The sequence below is a fragment of the Phymastichus coffea genome, unplaced genomic scaffold (assembly GCF_024137745.1).
Source record: "Phymastichus coffea isolate CEN01 unplaced genomic scaffold, Cenicafe_Pcof_1.1 PCOF00056, whole genome shotgun sequence".
Classification (NCBI taxonomy): domain Eukaryota; kingdom Metazoa; phylum Arthropoda; class Insecta; order Hymenoptera; family Eulophidae; genus Phymastichus; species Phymastichus coffea.
In genome coordinates this window covers 210936-230289 of record NW_026706867.1, presented here as the reverse complement: position 1 = coordinate 230289, position 19354 = coordinate 210936, and the positions used below count along the sequence as shown (strand labels likewise).

Genomic DNA, 19354 nt, shown 5'->3' with positions numbered 1-19354 from the left:
TCAGTATCAAATATAAATCTGTTACTGAAGATTATTGCGTAAAGAAAGTAAAAAATGGTGGAGTTAAACTTATGAATTAACTATTTGAATTAATGCAATTAAGTATCTTTTAAACATTTTTTTCAAAATGACATATTGATGAAATATTTTTAGATGATGTATTATATTAAATTTTTTTACAATATCGCAAATATTGAAAATATTGTTTACGAATTTTTACTTGCTAACAAAAGAAATAAATACATTTGAAGATCATAAATTAATTTTTAGATTCTATAACGTTAAGCCTTTTGATGGTTAAAATTTACTTCAGATCCTACATTATATGTATATATATAATATATTATATGTATGTCTATATATATCAAAGTATCACGACTTGCGTTTATTATCGGTATTATTTTAACGAACCGCACTCATTCGAAGCATTTGAATTTGGCGGATCGAGGCGATAGCGCAGTACTGCCCCCACGGAGAGGGCGGGATCATTTTTCACAGGACGTCGGCGCGGAACGAAACCCGAAGGGGAGAAAAGGAAAAGCACAAGCGGTATCGGTCGTTGTCGTGAACACTCGTGAATGTACGCGGGTGAAATGTCAACGAGTATATGTCGTTGTTGTCGCGACTGCTGAGTCGTATGTGCCTGTGTGTTGTTTTGTTTTAGTCCCTTGCGCGTGATATTATTAGTGAGACAAAGAAAGAGTATATCCTGTTGATTTCGTCGAGTGTTATATATCGCTAAGTGTGAAAGAAAGAATTTGTGTCCAATGAGAGGTGCAAGCATGTCGAAGAACAAGTTGAACTTGACCCTGCCTGCAGGCTCGATCGAGCCTGCTCCAGCGGTCTCACCTTCGCCGCCTGTGCCACCGACTTATGCTGCTTCTACTGCTATCGCCGCTGCTGCTGCTTCTGAACCATCAGTCATTCCAGAGTATGTCTTTTTTTATTTGCTATTGTTGCCTTCAAGGCCTTTTCAAGTTATATTGGTGTACGCGCTCAATGGAAAATCGATAACAGAGCTAGCTATAAAAAAAATTTTTTGCTCTTGTTGATTAGTTTTGATTGTTGCCACTTGAGTTTGATTCAAATGTTATAATCTGTTTGCTTAACAGTGGAGTTATGGGCAAAATAAACATTGACTCCATTCAGGAGAGATTAGAAGAATTGGGTATGGACGAGGAGCAAAGAAAGAGACTTGAAAGTTTCTTAGGGCAAAAGGAGAAAGTTGGTGAACTATGCGACGAGGACTTTGAGAAACTTGGTGAACTTGGTGCAGGTAATGGTGGTGTTGTTATGAAAGTTAGGCATAAAAAGTATGGACTTATCATGGCAAGAAAGGTAAAACACACTTGAATCATTTTGTATCTTCAATTGCAATATATACACTGATCTTTTATTGTTTTTCAGTTGATACATTTAGAAGTGAAACCTGCGATAAAGAAACAAATCATCAGAGAACTGAAAGTTCTTCATGAATGTAACTTTGCTCACATTGTTGGTTTTTATGGTGCTTTTTATAGGTATACTTATTCCTGCCATTCTATTACTTCTTTTTACATGAATGATTTTAGTTGGTAATTGTCGTTTGGTATCTTGTAGTGATGGAGAGATCAGCATTTGCATGGAATACATGGATGGTGGTTCTCTGGATCTTATATTAAAGAAGGCTGGTAGGATACCCGAGCCAATTTTAGGAACTATTACTTCAGCAGTAAGTGTCTTTTATTTTTCTAATAATATGTTTCTCTCTCAATGAAACCGCCTGGATAAGTTCTAATCCACCATCTCCTCAACTCGTCATATGTCCATAAAAATATTCCGAAAGGCAAGCAAGGCCAGTACCAATAATAATCCAGTGGCATAGTCTTCAATATTTTCTCCGTACCAGGCACATAAAGTAAGATACATGTTAAAGCAGCCTCGAAAACAAACGAAAAATTGAGTGTCCAATTTCCCATGCCTTGCTGGAAGATTGAGTTTCTCCTAGTTTTACACATAATCAAATCAATCATCTGAGTAATGACAATCGACAAAAAATATCCGGTTCTCGCCTCGTTCAACAGATCCATACGACTTTGATAATCCCAATTTTGACCATAAGAATCTTGGAGATCGTCGATTGCACGATCTTCCCAAGCGATACGCAAACCGAATAGATCACCTGGCAGGAAGCCATGATACATCAGTATGCTGAAGTACGTGCAGAATCCTGCCATCGATTGTGTCATACCAATCTGGCCGTACGTCATCGATATCAATCTTTTATTCACGAGCTTGTCGTATTGTGGATTCCTGGGTGCTCGCCGCATTATATCCGACTCGGCTTTCTCGTAAGCGAGTGCTACTGCTGGCAAAAGATCCGTGCCTATGTCAACACACAGCACTAATTCAATGACGAATGGCAACGGGATCGCAAATATTATACTTGCTAACATTGGTAGCATTTCTGGCACGCTCGAGGTTAGTGTGTAAGCAATGGATTTCTTCAGATTATCAAATATCAATCTGCCCTCCTCGATGCCTGTGACTATCGAAGCAAAATTGTCATCAAGTAGTATCATGTCAGCAGAGTTTTTAGCAACGTCCGAACCAGCGATTCCCATTGCAACTCCGATATCAGCTTTCTTCAACGCTGGAGAATCATTGACACCGTCCCCGGTGACAGCAACGATCTCTCCAAGTCTTTGGCAACTGTCGACAATCTGTAACTTCTGTTGAGGCGATGTTCTCGCGAAAACAATCTCCTCGTAGTTCCTGATGATATAATCTAACTCATCGTCGTTCATCTCTCTCAGCTCGGTGCCAGTCACAACGATAGCCTCGTCCTCGATGCTTGATTTGATACTTGTCGAGAACGATTTGTCCAGTACCATTGCTCTCTCATAACGTGTCTCGTGACCTTCACCGATTATACCAACTTTCTTGGCGATTGCTATTGCCGTCACTGGATGATCACCAGTGACCATGATTACCTTGATACCAGCTGTGCGACATTTGTGTACGGCTTCGTAGACGAACGGACGTGGTGGGTCTTGAAGACTTACGAGACCGACGAAACGGTAACCTGTCGTTGGGAAATTGTAGTTGTCCGGGCTGCTTGTGTTGAATTGGTAGTCTAATGAGTATGTTTCGGCTGTTGAAGGAAAGCGGAAATTGTCAACGGATCGAAGGAATCTTCCGATAACTCGTTAACAGTATGCGTTACCTGGCAGAACGTAATCGCAATAAGCCAACACTCTCTCCCCGAGCAAACCCATATCAAGGCAAGCTTTCCTCGAAGCATGCAAATCTTCAGGCAGCATATTCCGCGTGGTACCGTCGGTGGCTAAAATCTTGTCACAAAATTCCATTATCACCTCGGGTGCGCCCTTCATTATAATCACAAAGCCATTGATATGATCTTTGTGAATCGATAGTTGATATTTCGTCACCGAACTAAATGGAATTTCGGCGACTTTCGGATAAGCAGCTCTGTACGTTCTCGTCGGGTGTATGTGCTCGCAGAATTTCAAAATGCCTGTTCGCGCGTAGTTTTTTGTATTCTCGTGTCAATTTGCTTTTCGTCGGAAGTCAAGTTACTAGGTGGGAAAAAACAAAACGATAAATACCAGTTTCGGAAGCATCGCCGATGACCTCGCGATCCTCGATCAAGGTGTACTGCGCAGTTTCGGAATCGTCCTTGAACTCCGCCCTCAAACAGAGCGTGGCGTCTTTTATAAAAACGTTGAACGCCGGTTTCTCGAGCAACAAATCTCTCTCGACCCCCAGCATTGTGTTCGCAGGGAAATTGTTTCTCGTATTCCCCAACCAAGTGTTCGAAACTGTCATTTTGTTTTGCGTCAAAGTGCCAGTCTTGTCCGAGCAAATGGTCGAGGTGGACCCAAGTGTCTCAACGGCTTCGAGATTTTTTACCAAGCAATTCTTATCCGCCATTTTTTTGGCTGTCAGCGTTAGGCTTGTAGTGACGGTGATGAGTAAGACTTCGGGTACATTGGCGATGACGATACCCAAAAAATAGGTGAACGCTTTGATAATGTCACCCTCGACGATCAACGCCAAGAAGAAGAACACTACGCCGCAGACTATCGCCACGAAGACAATGAGATGAACGAAGTGTCGGATCTCTTTGGCAAGCGGCGTTTCGGTTTTAGCGAGATGAGTTGTGAGACCAGCCAGACGACCGATCATTGAGTTGTCACCGGTGGCTATAACGATACCACGACCGTTGCCTGCCACTGCGTATGAAGAGAAGAAGGCGACGTTCTTCGATTCTAAAGGATTGTTGTCGGTCGGATAGTCGACGCGAGTCCTCGGTTCGCTTTCGCCTGCGAAAACCAGAAACGAACCCGTGACTTTGCTGGCGCTTGGCTTCTGCCAAAGAGCTTCTCCCAAAGCGCCTACCTGTGATGCTCGAATTTTCCACTCGCAGCGCGTGACACTCGATGATTCTCGTATCCGCCGGGATCTTGTCGCCGAGCTTTATTTCGACGAGGTCGCCGACCACAACTTTCTCCGCAGGTAGCTGTATTCTCACGCCATCTCGAATGACAGTCGCCACGGTCGGTACCATCTTCTTGAAGCTCTCCATCACCTTGGTATTTTTGCTCTCTTGCGTGTAAGCGAATATGCCGGATATCAAGCATATCAGCACGATTATGGCGCCAAAATACTCGATGCCCTCCTCCTCGTAACCCAACAATTTCTCAACAGCATACAGTAAGAAGCACAGCAAAGCGCAAACCCACAGTAGAGCTGCGAAGCCGCCGTACATGCAACGTAAGAATTTCACGTATTCTGGCGTGATCCTCGGCGGCGATAAACTGTTAGGTCCGTTGATCTCTAACACTTTGGCTGCTTGCTCGCTGGTCAGTCCGAGCGTCAGGTGGGTGTTGAGTTTGTCGCAGAGACGCTGGATTGGGATGACGTGGTCGCGAGTTTCGGGCTCGTGGTAAAGATGCTCGATGTCTTCTTCGGTCCGACGACGAGATTGCACGTGACTCGCCGATGGACGCCGTGACACCAATGCGGGGATTTTATTGAGGATGTCTTTCGTCATTACGCGAGCTGATTAGGGTTAGAACTGACGTCTACTGGTGGCTTCTCTACAGTCTTCAATTGTTTTTCCAAATATTTTTATCCTTATCTTTGAACCTTCTTTTGTGCCGTATCCTTGGTCCTACCCCGCTTAAAAGCATAACCGAACTTCACTACTTCAGCTCGTTTAACAAAAGAAAACTCCGAGTAATCCAACTGTCGATCGCGTTCTCAATGCACGCTGATTTTTCCATTACTTCGGCAGGTTCTCAAGGGTCTAAGTTATTTGAGAGACAAGCACGCGATAATGCATCGCGACGTGAAGCCCAGTAATATTTTGGTGAACAGCGCGGGTGAGATTAAAATTTGTGACTTTGGCGTATCTGGGCAACTGATCGACTCCATGGCCAATTCATTTGTCGGCACGAGAAGTTACATGTCGGTAAGTGTCCATCGAAGGATAAACAATAATAACGCACGAAGCTCCATTGTTAATCTCTGATCGATTTACAAGCCGGAACGATTACAAGGCACGCACTACTCGGTGCAAAGTGACATATGGTCCTTAGGTTTGTCACTAGTTGAGATGGCCATTGGAATGTATCCAATACCGCCACCCGACGACAAGACCATCGCTGCGATATTCGGAAAGAGCCCTAGTGTCGTCGCTGCTACTGCCAATGATATCGCAGCAAACAATGCGGTTACGCCAACTAAATCACCGTCTCATAGTAAGTTGATTTCGCTCTTATTGGTTTTTGTATCGCGGCTATTGTGGAATGGTTTTATTCACGGCTAGTCTGTTTGGGACACTCAAAGGACGTACTAACCCGGAGAAATTCGAGTACCAGGGTACCCAGGGTAATGTACTTCTCTGTACTAATGTCGATTTAGATCTTATCATTCGAGCATGTGTTTAGATTCATTTGCTAAAAGTTTATAAAATTGCATAAGCATTGTCATTGCAATTATAACTCTTAAATGACACGCTAGAAATCGAGTTTTTTGTTCATTCATTTTTTTGACTTGAAAGAATTTTCCATGATTACAAGCTTTTCAATTTTTATTTCTAAGTAGATCGATGTTTTCTAGCGTCAAAAAGCACAATATTTATTTTTTTCAATTCTCAACAGATCCAGGTAGCCCAAGGCCAATGGCGATATTCGAGTTGTTGGATTATATTGTGAACGAACCGCCGCCGAAGCTACCGTCAGGAATTTTCAGTGACGAATTTACAGACTTTGTCAATCGCTGCTTGAAAAAGAATCCAGCTGAGAGAGCAGATTTGAAAACGCTTATGGTAAGTTTAAATCACAATGCCTTTGCGAAATCGACGCATATCATTCAACACATATTTATTTTTTTGATTCGCAGAACCATGATTGGATCAAGAAAGCCGAGTCAGAGAACGTGGATATCGCTGGTTGGGTATGTCGAACGATGGAGATACAACCAACCACTCCAACACGCTTAGCGAACGTACAATCCTGAATAAATGTTACTCTTACATACTTGACCACTTGCATTCACGTTCAGTACTCTTGAATTGCGTTTTAGTTGAGCTTTTAAGTTGATAATCGCATTACACTATCATTGATGCAGTGGCGATTTATTTATCATTTATTTATGTCCTTTTCTTTTTCTTTGATCTATCGATGATATATTAATTATATAAGAGAATAAATCACGTGATAATACTGCGGCGATTAAAGTATATGTTTAACAAATAAAAAAATTGAGCTGTGTCGGGAAATGGTTTGGTAGAGAGAGAGAGAGAGAGAGAGAGAGAGAGAGAGAGAGAGAGAGAGAGAGAGAGAGAGAATTGAATTTGCTTTATTTGTCATGGGATGTTACCCTGTAGGCTTAGGGGATGAAAGAGGGAGAGAGAGAAAAATGTCAATTTATTTCGATGATTCAGATACTAAATAGATAGGTCTCAATATCTTATTCATTTGCTCCTCGTATGTGTATATATATACAAAAAACAAGTGTCAAATTTCATAGATTAAAAAATCAATTCAAACGTATGGTAAAGCTGCATTTGCACGAGAGAGAGAGAGAGAGAGAGAGAGAGAGAGAGAGAGAGAGAGAGAGAGAGAGAGAGAGAGAGAGAGAAAGAGAGAGAGAGTGAGTGAGCAAGAGGGGGGTTACTATCTTTACCAAAATATTTTCTATATATGTATTTATATATAGAGAATATTTTTATGTATGTACATATATATTTACTGTCGATGAAACGTCTAGCTCGCCACTGAATTTTTTAGTTTCTGTATACGAATTCTTTTCAGTTGATCGATTTAGTGTATGATTTTCATTTCAAAGTATGTAAGACAAATCGTTCTAGAAACACTCATATATAGTTGATATTGAATTGTACAAGAACAATTTCTTCATTGAAAATGATGTCAAGAAAACAAAAGAATAATAATAGACTCGAAGATTAATATGATAAATCTGATGAGATCTTCGTCGTTCAACCCCATCCAGCATTAAAGGCATTAAATGCATACGTTGTAATGCATTGTTTTTGTGAGATTTGTACCTGAATGCTGTATAGTCTAAGCTTCGAGTCGTCGACGGAAAAATAAAAAAAGAACTATAATCAATATCTTTTCTTCTGTTATAGTCACTCTCTGTACACGATAAACAAGTGCTAGACATTTTTTCGTCATGGGCAAATAATTATATTGAAAAAAAAACGACGAACTTATTAAGCACATTTTACAAAGGACTGACTACAAACAAAAAAATACTTGTGCAAAGCATCTACGCGAGTTTTAGCCATAATGTGTAGCATGTTCGATATATTTCTGCCATATACTTAAATGTACGAAGTATGTAGAAAGAGGAGGAAACAATTGTTCTTTTTATTTAATATTTTTGAGGAAACAAAATAGTATTTAAAGTATTTTCTTTTTCATGTCAAATTGTGAAATTGTAATAAACTTTTTTCGGATATTTAATGATCATTGAAAATTCGTTTTATTGTGAAGTATGATTGAAATTTCGAAACTGCAGTAACAAAGAAGAAAATAACTTGTCTCAAAAACTTCAAAAATACCCGTGCTACACAGAATAGTAGAAATATTCAATGGAGAAGACTTTGACTTGTAGAATTAACTGCTTTACTCTCTAAGATTTTTGCGATAATACGTTGTATTATGTGTTATTATCGCACTAATTGTTCATACATGTTGAAATGCATCATTCTATAATCAAAAGTTAACTACAAGTTGACTTCAGCAGTATGTTGTTACATAAAGTATTTGTGAGACATTTTATTGGTGAAGGTAGAGAGAAAAAAATAATAATGAAAAATAATGAAATGTTACTATTATTAAGCGACTGGTCGATAAATTATAATTATACGAACTGTATACTGAGGTATAAAATTTTTTGCTTACTTGTAAACTAATGAGAAATGCAAAGTTAGTTTAATTGTTGAATTTTGTAAATTTGATATACAAGGTGATATGAAACATTTTAACTTCAGTTTGTTCTGTAAATTGATATTTAAAAAAGTGATTTTATATTTTTGCTAGTCTACTTCTCTATAATTGGTAAATACTTGAATTTATACTTTTGTTCAACTGAGAAACACTCATAATGTTTTTTTTGTAATAATTTTGTTGCATAATTTTGTCACAGCTTAAGATTAATATCATTTTATTTTGAAAACATAATAAAAATGAAAGTTTTTTAGATTTTTGTTTGTGACAAAAAAAATTTATGAGGGAAATTTGCAATCTACTTTGATTGAGTGCTCATCCTCACAAATATACCTCGGAGTGGTAGATGTCTAAGAACTGATTTTTACAGAACTTTTATCTCTTGTAAACGTCTAGATATCATATGATATTGTACTTTTACTTAATAAAAATTTTGCTGGGTTCAAAATGATAACAAAAAACTAGGTAGAACAAAAGGAAAAAAGAAGCACCTAGGAAAAATTATGTGTTGAATTATGACAATTTTATTAAGAATTACTTGAAAAAGTTTTCACTTAATACGGTTTTGCCATAAATAGAGTGAATTTTAGGATTTTTTATTAATTAACATCTATTGCAATTACGCTCGTACATTTTTTTCGGGAAATAATTCCAAGTAGTTCAATTTAGAAAAAAATAAAGAGAAAAGTCATTAATGTTGACATTAAAAATCATGCACATATTCCTAGGTGTAAAACACTGCATTTTTTGTAGATTGTGTCAATACATCGTTTAAATTTCATGAGAGTGTATACCGAAATTTTGTTGCAGCAACTTATTAATTTTCAATGTAAATACACGCACGCAACTTTCATCTTTGAAATTACTACGGTTTAGCGTACATCATTTATGAAATTAAGCATGTCTTGACAGGTGAACATATGGAAGTTGTGCCATTATGAAGAACTTTCTTTCTTGAAAATTCATCTTATTTTTTCCTGTATTAATTTTGTTAAATTTCAAATTACTGTAAAATGATGAAATAAATAAAAACAAATACAACAAATGGCAACCTCGAAATTTTTCGTTCTTCAATCTAGTTTTGCAATTTCATTCCTGAGTAAAATTCATTGGTTTAATGTAGAACCAATTTCATCCTAATTATATCATTTAGCAAATTTATTTTCGACTTTTTATAATATAATTTGGGTTCTAGGGCACGTTTAACACAAGAGACGCGAATTTTGTTGTAAATTTTACCTGAAAACGTTTTCATTTCGTTCTACAGCCTTATAATATTATGTATAAAATTACGATCTAAAAACGTAAAATACATTTCCAATTTTAAATGGCTGCTTTGGGAGTTTTCATCCTTAAGAATATAATTTTCTCCAAAAATAGGATCCAATGTTGAAATGGGATTATACGGAAGGACCTTATTACACACAACTACATCGTTGGTAAAGTTGTGATGTTGATTACGTAACTCATAGATTATCTGCAATGCTTGTGACAAATGGCAAATCCATATTAGATCGTAATATGGAAAATGTTTTAGCTTCTCCTCCAGTCCTCAATTCGTTTGCATCATGAAATGTGTTTAAACAATCATATTTTAATTAAAATAAAATCTGTTATTATTCATTTAGGAGCTTGAAAGTACTTGGCAGACCATTCTCCACAATTACTCACATTAAAATAAATTTACATCAGCTGCTTGATAAATATTTCCAAAGATATACTTTTTCAATTAATGATATTGCCATTTTTTTAGTACATGTTTATCAACCATTCAAAAGTAATATCAAAACAGGTGTGTTAAGTAGGTGTGTACTTTTTTGTACGACGTTTATTACTGCAAATGAATTTAATTCTCATTATGTTCTCATCATTTAATAATTGGTTGATTTAATAATTGGTAAATAGCAAGATCTTCAATGTGCGTTATAAATATCAATTAATGTTTAAATTGTTGGATAAGCGGAAAATAACATAATGAAAATTATACTGATGAAAAAGTTCTTTTATTATGAGAAAACAAAATTTTTTAGCGTATTCATTTTTAAGAAATACAAGAAAACAAAATAAATAATAATATTAGTAAAACGTTGATAATTCCTGTTGATTTCATTTCTAATTAATTTTCGTAGATTTCAAATGTTCCAAATTATGTGAAAGTATCGCCCCTATCATCCTGCTCTTTACTATTCCTTATATTCTGTATTATATTTTTTGTATTAAAAAGATGTTGAGTCGGATATTTATATTTCAGTCGTAAATTCATTTCATTAAATTGATATGAAGAAAGAAGAAAATTTCTGAAAATAATCAAGTATAAGATATGCAGTGCATAAATCGTTTTACAGAAATTCGAGGCTTTGTTTTAAAATTATACTGGTTATTTTAATGATCACAAAACCATAATTATATTTCTATATAGAAAATTGAGATGAATATTATTGTCTTGTACTTTTTTTGAAAGAAAGTAAAAGAATAAAATAAAATGCAAGCAAAATTAAATAACTTTATAGCTATATATTTGATCACGAGGAACTTTCTACATAAGGAGGCATCGGACGTCAGACATCGACCATCAGATATTTATCATGGTGAAGATAGTTAAATGATATGTTATTGTACTAATAATGTTAATATATTAGATCTACACTGTTTATCGTTGCTGGCACCCTGCGCAATCATGGACACATCCAAATATTAAACAAATAATTTGTTTGTTAATTTGATAATCTTGGTACACGTCCGATATCCGTTGTCTGATGTCTCATTATGTAAAAAGCCTCTGCGAGATGTGCGGATAGCAGAAACTTATCAGAATATTAAACTATATTATATTTGAAGCATTTTAAAAAGTATTATGAATTTTTTAAAATATTCAAATTATTTATTTATTAATAACATTTAAGACTAAGGCTACCTAAAGCTTCTAATATTGACTTAGATTAAGATATTTTATGAACCGTAGATTTACTAAAACTTTAAATATTTTCCAATATATCTTGGAATGATTAAAAGTTCATTAACTATTGTCAAATGGTGCTTGTGGAATGATTATTAAATTTTTATGTACCAATGAATACGAATAGTTATCGATTTTTTTAATTGCATCATTTATTCATGCGCGCAATAGAATCTCAAAGTTGGCATGCAAAATAAAGGATTAATTAATGCAAAGAATATTATAATAACGAAAAAAGAGAATACGCTATACAAGGCTAGTTTACATAAATAATATGTTATTTAACCAAACAAAAAATCTCTTTGCAAATAGTGTATATACTTTAACATGCAAGAACAATGCAAGAAAAATTTCATTAAAAAAGTTACAATTCTAAATTTTTATAAAAAAAAGAACATCTTAATTAATTTAAAAAAATGTAGTAAAAAAGAGGGCCAATAGAACAGAGCTTAATACATATCGAACAAATCATCAAAACGGATATCGTGGTATCGCGACGCAAGTTCATAATCGTTGAACAGATCGGCATAATCAATGTATTCATCCATGGAATCGTAATCATAATCGTCATATAAGTCCATGTACGAGTCATCAAATTCATCTGCGCCTGCCTCATTAGCAAAGATAAACGCATGATCAAAATCTGGACGTAGGGAATCATCGGAAAGATCGACGTTGAGTACACTCAAAAACGGCGAGATCGCAGAAATCTCACTGAATTTCACATTCGTATTACCGGCATATATCTTAAGCAAGATATTGTTTGTGCGCTTGAGAGTTACTTTGATGGCAGCTTCGATAAAATCATTTGACACGAGATCGCATCCCGATATATCTAAAAGCTCGACGTTTTTAGATTCTTCAATGAGGGTACAAAGACCAGTGTTTTGTAAGCTTGGACAGCCACGACATACTAATGTACGTAAATTGGGTATGTCCGTAAGTACTTCATCTGTCACTTTGCCCAGGTAGCTGATGTTCAAATGTTCTAATTTCGGGAGGTGAGTAATTCCTGCCAGACCTGCGTTCGATACCGACTGGCAAGCTGCAAGAGTTAGATAAACAATAACTTAATCGCATCAATCCAGATGTATCATATGCTAAGACATATTTGAATGTACTTACAACTGATATCTACGTTTTTCAACAATTTACAGTGGTTTCCAACAGCAATCAAACATTCGTCCGAGACACATGCATTCCTAGATAAGTCTAGGACTTCAAGATTGACTAGTACGGATATTCGCGTTAAAGATCTTCCGCTCATTACTGGGAAGTATTCACGTAAGTGTAGCTCTTTTAGAGTATCGGCACAGAGAGCAATAACTTCGACGGTTTGATCGTCGAAATTGACGCAATTATCCAACGATAGGTAGCGTAAATTCTTGAACGTTTCTATTGCCTGCAACAATGAAAATTCAAACGTTACACACACATTTATACGCACTCAGATTGTAGTTGTGAAAGATATTACATACTTTGCAAAAATGGCGTGGAGATACGTTGGAGCACTCGCCTATCGAGATGGCTTCAATAGTTTCAGGTAAACTCATTAGACTTTTACCATTGATAAAGTTCTTGAAGATTTTCACACGTCGTAGTTTTTTGTTATTTGAAAACAAAAGTGACAAATCAGGATCACATTGTGACGAACAAGGTCCCAAATTGAATTCTACAATGTTACTGCAACTTGCTGTTAGAGATTTTATTCCTGCCGGTGAGACACCGAGACCGGTTATATCGATGTATAGCAGATTCGGACAAAATCTGGCAATCACTGTGAGTGTGCTTTTGCTCAACTTCTCAGCGAAATTCGATAAGTCTATGTGCGTTAAAAATTGTCCACATCTGAGTAAAGCTTTGCGAAGACTCGATGTGTAAATTTCTCTTGGTCCTTGATTGGACAATGTGAAGCCCCATGTGGCTTGTGTGAGGTCTAGTTTCTTGAATGTACGCCATGACGATTGACTCACTACTTTCCATCTTTTACATACTGCAACAAAAGTCATATTTAAATCAAGTGTTAATGATGGAACTGCTGTTATATAAAAAATAATTGTTTGACATACCTCTTTCAATTTTCACTCTATCAGCTATAGGAAGAAAGGAAAAGATATGCATCAAACAATCATCGTTCAGTTTATGAATCAGTGCATCTTCATTGAGTTCAAATTCGGTGGACATTTCTTGGTTTGATTCTACAGATTTGAGTATTTTCTTTAGTTTATTTTCAACGTTGTCTGGTTGATGCCATGAATCAGCTGGCATAACCCTTAAATCTCGACTGTGCAGATTGATCATTTTTCTCTGCCCATCTTTTGTTGCTCTAACAATTAAAGATCCAATGTTTAATTAAATAACAAATGGAACTGATTTTTATTAAAATTTAATAATTTATTACTCACTTCAAAGCATCATCCATACTGCTGAATGTGACAAATGCATAATTACTCTTACCACTGTTCTTCTTCAAATAGCAACCATCTAATTTACCATATTTGGAAAATACCTTTTCCAAATCTTTGTGCTTCGACTGAAAAATAAAGTAACTTCTGAAATTTTCTAGTAAATGATGAAATGTTAAGATTTTGTATATTAACTCACTCTTTGTGCTATGTTGCCAACAAAGAGTTTTCTTATTGGCACATTATCAACGGTGTATGGTTTCAAATCATCAATTGAATTTTCAGCAGCATAATCATCTAAAAATGTATCAATAAAATCAATGAAATTATTCATCAATAAAATTCAGTAAGGAGAAAAACATGCAGAAAACGATTATGTTTTCGATGAATATGATACAATTAGGACAAACCATGTGCGTTCAAGGTCCATATTCTCTGTAATATGTTGCACAGGCCTCTGTCTATTTCATCTTCCATCTTACTAGAAGTCTGTGCGTTGCGGGAACCCGCGTGAGCACGGATGGATCGTTATGCTTTTATATGATGAAAAAGACTGACAAATCAATTCAGAATCAAAATAAAAATCCTCTTCTGCTACAGATAATCATCTCCACAACGATGCTTGGACAGAAAAACAAGATTGCAAGACATCAGGGAAGAACAGTATAACTTTTAAGGTGTGTTAATAATAACCCAGAAGAAATTTGCAAACAACTCAAGCACAAACGATGCGGGTATACGTAATGAAGTCTTGCACGACGTCGACGAAGTTGTGGCCGAATGCGTTTTCGTAATTCAACTTAAACTCTGGTTGTCATCCACTTTTAGGGTCGAGGCAAGATTGAGAATAAGACGCACGTAAACAAGAGACCCTATAGTAAAATATTTCACAGAGCCATCTACTTTTCAAATTGGTTGCTACACGACTCAGCACCACTCACCAGTCACCAGTCACCACTTACCTATCACCTATCACCGGCTTTGGCACGTTACACATGTGTCCGCCGTTCAACAATATAACTTCGTGGGTGGGGACAATAGTGCACGACTTTAACCTGGCCTTGAACTACCTAAACAGATGTCTGCGTGCAACAAACCGCGATAACTTGGAGCTGTGTGTCTGTGTATATACGGCTGAACAAATAAATATACCTTTTTAAATATATAGAATGAATCTCAATAATTTCTTGTTTAATCTTGTTTAATAAAAAAATCAAGTCATTTTTAGTAATTTTTTAACATCGCTTATATACAATCTCATATATATTTTAAAATCAATGTCGATGAGTTGAATTTAATTAAATTAGGAACGTTCGAAAAAATGATAATATTGGCATTCTTTAAGCATAATAGGCGTTTTTAATGCTTATTTGAAGTTTACAAGGATTATTTTTGTTTACAAAAATATGAAAAATATTTTGAATGCTTGTTCAAAAATTGATAATAAAACAGAAAACTTATATAGCCACTAAAAAATAAATTGCAATTTACATTTTCGGGTTTTAAGTAAGATTTCCGCGTGAAACATAACTCACTTGTTTATTAAAATATTTATAAAATAAAAAAAGTCATAAATAATCGTAAACTAACTCGAAACCATTTCTTTTATCCATACCGTTTTCAAAATTAAAGTTAAGAATGACGTTTAATACTGCAGCCCAACGTTATGGTCGCAGAGCAACTCAAACTTGAGAAGAGCGAACTAAAGCGGTTCAGCGATTACGAACGCAAGAAATTTGAATATGTAATACTACTTTTAAGACAAGCAATTTTGATTGTTCTCTTGCCACTTTTTTATATCGAGTATCGAGGTCGTGAAAACAGGAAATTATGTCAGTGTGTTGTTTCATTGTCTCGAAATTCACTATATCGTATATTGTACTAAATTCGTTCAGGGCGTTCGAAAGATGATTCTGGAATTCACATTAAATTTGTTTTAATTTGGAAGCATAATACAATTCGTTCGCGATAATTGAATTATCCGAGCGATGAATCTAGAAATTATATTAAATTAATTAAACTGGTTTATAATTGTAATTATAATTTTTTTAAAGAAAAAATTCAAACTATAACTACTTTTAAAGACCAAGCTTTGTATAATAAAATCGATATTTAAAGTTAAATAAACGACTACTGAAACGTAGATTTTTATTCCCCTAAAACTTTTTTTAAGATTTTTAGAGTAATAATAAAATCGTGCAAAATTCTTTTTATGCGGTAAATTTTTTAATTATTTTAGCGATTGAAAATTGTAATAATTCCCGTAAGTCATAATATTTATCTCTTCAAAGTAAAAAATACTATGTAGTCATATAAATAACGAATTCGAAAGAGTGCAATTATAATGATGAATAAAATGTTGAATTTGTTTGTAGGAAATGACGTGCAATTTATTGCATTCATAAATTTAAAATTGATAAAAGTATAACAATTTATATTACATCAAATGTAAATGCGTGTATCTATTTCACTTGAAAAAGAAAAAGTTAATGAGAACTTACTCAAACGACAAGCTCATACAAATAATCGGGAACATAAAGATAAATTATATACACCTGCCAAACTGAGAACTGCATTGTCGAACTCGAGTAACAGGAACTAAACAGTCTTCGTTAGCTCCGAAATCATCATTGTTGTCTCGACCTTATTTAATGTTGTGTCCATTTGATAGTCTTCAAGTCGATACCATCGCACACCATTTCCCACAAAGGACTCATTTCCCGTAATCGTATCACGTGTTTGACGGTGTTCTCGATTGTATAATCAATTTCTTCAACTGTCGTGAATCGTCCGATGCCGAATCTTATACTCGAATGAGCTAAATCTTCTGACGCACCGATCGCTCTCAACACGTAACTTGGCTCTAAACTTGCACTTGTGCATGCCGACCCACTGCTTAGAGCAATATCTTTTAAAGCCATGAGTAATGATTCTCCCTCGACATATGCAAATGACAAATTTGCACATCCTGGATACCAGGAAACTGGATCTCCGTTTCGAATAACGTGCGTTAGTTGAGACATAATGCCATTTATTAAACGGTTGCTAAGTTTTGTGATATATTCGTGATCGTACTCCATTTCACTGTTTGCAAGCTCGCAAGCTGCTCCAATTCCAACAGCTAATGGAGCAGGAACTGTTCCACTGAAATGTTATATCAAAGTTTATGCAAAATGAAATTCTTGTCATGAACATTCAGTCAAATAAAGATAATCCTACCTTCTCATTCCTCTTTCCTGTCCACCTCCACTCTGCACTGGCTCCAAACGAACTCTAGGCCTTCTCCTAACATACAATGCTCCAATCCCTTTAGGACCATATATTTTGTGTCCACTTATTGACATAAGATCTATATTCATTTTATTAACATCTATAGGTATTTTGCCAACAGCTTGGGCAGCATCAGTATGGAAAAAAACTTTTTTCTTTCTGCAGATAGCACCTATTTCATTAATGGGTTGTCTCACTCCAATTTCATTGTTCACTGTCATTACAGAAACTAAGGTAGTTTCAGGTCTTATCGTAGCTTCTAAATCTGCTAGATTAATAAGGCCATTGGGCATCACTGGTAGATAAGTAACTTTGAAACCTTCGCTTTGTAAATATCTACAAGAATCTAGAACACATTTATGCTCTGTTTGAGTTGTAATTATATGATTCTTTTTTTCTTTGTAAAATTTAGCAACCCCCTTTATTGCTATGTTATTACACTCTGTTGCTCCAGAGGTGAAAATAATTTCTTTTGGATTAGCTCCTATCAGGTCAGCAATCTGTTGTCGAGCATGTTCTACAGCAGCCTCTGTTTCCCAACCATACATGTGTGTTCTAGAGTGAGGATTTCCTTGGTACGAAATTAAGTAAGGCATCATTTTATCTAGAACTCTAGGATCTATTGGTGTTGTAGCTTGAGCATCAAGATACAGTGCTCGTCCTAATGACGGTGATGTAGCTTGTACTTTTTCTACATCTGTACTAGTTAGAGAAATATCAACTTGGTGAAGCATCGAAGTGTGAAGTGCCCTGCATTTCTTTGAATGTAAATGTCTTGAAAGAAGTGTTTTTGCTGAACACATCATTTTGTAAACTGAATTTTATTTAATAAGTGAAGAGCTCAATTAAGACTGAATAATTTAATTATTCTATGTCATACTATAAATCCACAAGTTCATTCATCGTTGGATCCTAGAAAAAACATACAGGTACAAATAATGAGCAGTCAATTGTCAAACAAAAATATTTCGCGAAATAAGTATTTATTTGAAATGAATGATATATATTACTGATTTTTGTGGATAACATAATATCGCAAACTAATTATCAGCATTAATGTCTTTAAATGAGCGAACATTTAAATAAAAACAAATCTAACCTGAGTTTTACGATCTTAATATGTGTTGTTTAAGTCTACCTCGAAAACAGTTAATTAAAAAATGTCTGTCAGATGGTTGAGTTATATTAAACCTGCATGCGATTGCTAATTTCGCTACCATTAACAAATAATGTGCAACTTTGTCGGCAAGCGAAATTATAGAGCTGCCTTGTTACGTCAATGTGCTTCTGTGACTGTCACTTACATAAATTGTTTACTGTCGAATTTGTAACAAAGTATGAAAAATAAATTATTTTTTTCAAGTTATTTTACTGCAATTTTTATTGTATTTAGTGGATCGTATTCTATTCTATAATTGAAATGTTTCCATAACTTGAAAAACTAAATATCCATAATTACACCAAAATCAAAGACGAAGCATAAAAATGACCATCAATGAACATTTTTTAAATGAATTTAAATCATAAGTGGCAAACACAAATAAAAAAATTAACTTTTTAGTTAATAATATTTATTTGTTTGGGACTTGAACATATTTTTGATAACTTGACGGAAATAAATAAATTCGTAATTGTATATATATAATTGTACAAAAAGATTATATATTGGAAATCGAAGGTCTCTGTTTAGTCACTGTCCATTTGCTCTTCGACATCCTCTTGCAGAATGTTATAAATCTTCTCACCTACGAATTGGTAATATTCAGACCTGGATGTAGCCGCTTCAAACAGTTCGCATTCGACTTTTTCCGCAAATACAGTTAAGTTTCTCATCGAATTTTGTTCATCAACGCTTTCAAGGTCACATCCGGGAACTATAGATTGAACTAATTTTTTTGCAATTTGTTTTCGAATCTCGCCAGTGACACTATCTCGCCACGATTGTCTTTTTGTATCCCTTTGTCTTTGGATTTCACAGATTTGATTAGACAACAAATGATAATACTCAGTTTTTGAAATTGCCGCTTCAAACACATCATTTTCCACTTTCTTCGCATATTCTAGAGATTGGTGTTGACTGGTTTCCGAACAACTAATTATTTCGAATAATTTGGTGGTGAGCTGCATTCTAATTTCAGGAGTGACAGTTTCGCGCCAAGTTGTCTGTTGTAATGACGTTGCCGATACTTCCACAGATGATATTGATTGTTCATTTAGGTTCAACTCTGAGAGTTGCTGTT

General features: G+C 35.5%; 3 protein-coding genes across 7 annotated transcripts; 1 reads left to right on the top strand and 2 right to left on the bottom strand.

Moving 5' to 3' along the window:
- Positions 1 to 547: 547 nt before the first annotated feature.
- On the top strand, positions 548 to 6832 carry LOC131666140 (dual specificity mitogen-activated protein kinase kinase dSOR1). 3 transcript variants are annotated; one of them, XR_009302077.1, is made up of 9 exons: positions 548 to 931; positions 1113 to 1338; positions 1408 to 1520; positions 1600 to 1711; positions 5300 to 5476; positions 5549 to 5765; positions 5834 to 5895; positions 6168 to 6334; positions 6409 to 6546. XR_009302077.1 is itself a non-coding variant. In XM_058938548.1 (9 exons), the coding sequence occupies exons 1-9, from the start codon at positions 768 to 770 to the stop codon at positions 6523 to 6525; spliced, it is 1335 nt and encodes a 444-aa protein (XP_058794531.1). In that variant the 5' UTR covers positions 548 to 767; the 3' UTR covers positions 6526 to 6832. The 3 variants fall into 3 exon arrangements, 2 of the variants coding, with proteins under 2 accessions (XP_058794531.1, XP_058794532.1); XM_058938548.1 differs by having other exon boundaries at positions 5854 to 5895; positions 6409 to 6832; XM_058938549.1 differs by lacking the exon at positions 5834 to 5895 and having other exon boundaries at positions 6409 to 6812.
- Positions 6833 to 10494: 3662 nt separating this feature from the next.
- On the bottom strand, positions 10495 to 16458 carry LOC131666137 (putative RNA-binding protein EEED8.10). Of its 3 annotated transcripts, XM_058938545.1 has the most exons (9): positions 16400 to 16458; positions 14538 to 14978; positions 14255 to 14465; positions 14044 to 14141; positions 13845 to 13972; positions 13509 to 13765; positions 12918 to 13432; positions 12565 to 12841; positions 10497 to 12484 (listed from the first exon to the last, which is right to left on the bottom strand). In XM_058938545.1, exons 3-9 carry the CDS (start codon positions 14319 to 14321, stop codon positions 11889 to 11891), a joined length of 1938 nt encoding a protein of 645 aa, XP_058794528.1. In that variant the 5' UTR covers positions 14322 to 14465; positions 14538 to 14978; positions 16400 to 16458; the 3' UTR covers positions 10497 to 11888. The 3 variants fall into 3 exon arrangements, with proteins under 3 accessions (XP_058794529.1, XP_058794528.1, XP_058794527.1); XM_058938546.1 differs by having other exon boundaries at positions 10495 to 12484; positions 14044 to 14150; positions 14249 to 14978; XM_058938544.1 differs by lacking the exon at positions 16400 to 16458 and having other exon boundaries at positions 14255 to 14716; positions 14807 to 14826.
- LOC131666138 (cysteine desulfurase-like) lies at positions 16223 to 18384 on the bottom strand. Its single transcript, XM_058938547.1, has 3 exons — positions 18214 to 18384; positions 17064 to 18026; positions 16223 to 16988 (listed from the first exon to the last, which is right to left on the bottom strand). The coding sequence occupies exons 2-3, from the start codon at positions 17918 to 17920 to the stop codon at positions 16493 to 16495; spliced, it is 1353 nt and encodes a 450-aa protein (XP_058794530.1). The 5' UTR covers positions 17921 to 18026; positions 18214 to 18384; the 3' UTR covers positions 16223 to 16492.
- Positions 18385 to 19354: the final 970 nt, after the last annotated feature.

What these genes read in the sequence shown, in the direction of transcription:
- LOC131666137 (XM_058938546.1), bottom strand. Translation starts at nt 14,321, where the DNA reads ATGGAAGATGAAATAGACAGAGGCCTGTGCAACATATTACAGAGAATA. An exon ending in AGTATGGATGATGCTTTGAA is followed by an intron (nt 13,766 to 13,844) that starts GTGAGTAATAAA and finishes TTTAATTGTTAG; the next exon opens with AGCAACAAAAGATGGGCAGA. An exon ending in GAAAAACGTAGATATCAGTT is followed by an intron (nt 12,485 to 12,564) that starts GTAAGTACATTC and finishes TAACTCTTGCAG; the next exon opens with CTTGCCAGTCGGTATCGAAC.
- LOC131666140 (XM_058938548.1), top strand. Translation starts at nt 768, where the DNA reads ATGAGAGGTGCAAGCATGTCGAAGAACAAGTTGAACTTGACCCTGCCT. An exon ending in GAACCATCAGTCATTCCAGA is followed by an intron (nt 932 to 1,112) that starts GTATGTCTTTTT and finishes TTTGCTTAACAG; the next exon opens with TGGAGTTATGGGCAAAATAA. An exon ending in TAGGAACTATTACTTCAGCA is followed by an intron (nt 1,712 to 5,299) that starts GTAAGTGTCTTT and finishes TTACTTCGGCAG; the next exon opens with GTTCTCAAGGGTCTAAGTTA.
- LOC131666138 (XM_058938547.1), bottom strand. Translation starts at nt 17,920, where the DNA reads ATGATGTGTTCAGCAAAAACACTTCTTTCAAGACATTTACATTCAAAG. An exon ending in CAGGAAAGAGGAATGAGAAG is followed by an intron (nt 16,989 to 17,063) that starts GTAGGATTATCT and finishes ATAACATTTCAG; the next exon opens with TGGAACAGTTCCTGCTCCAT.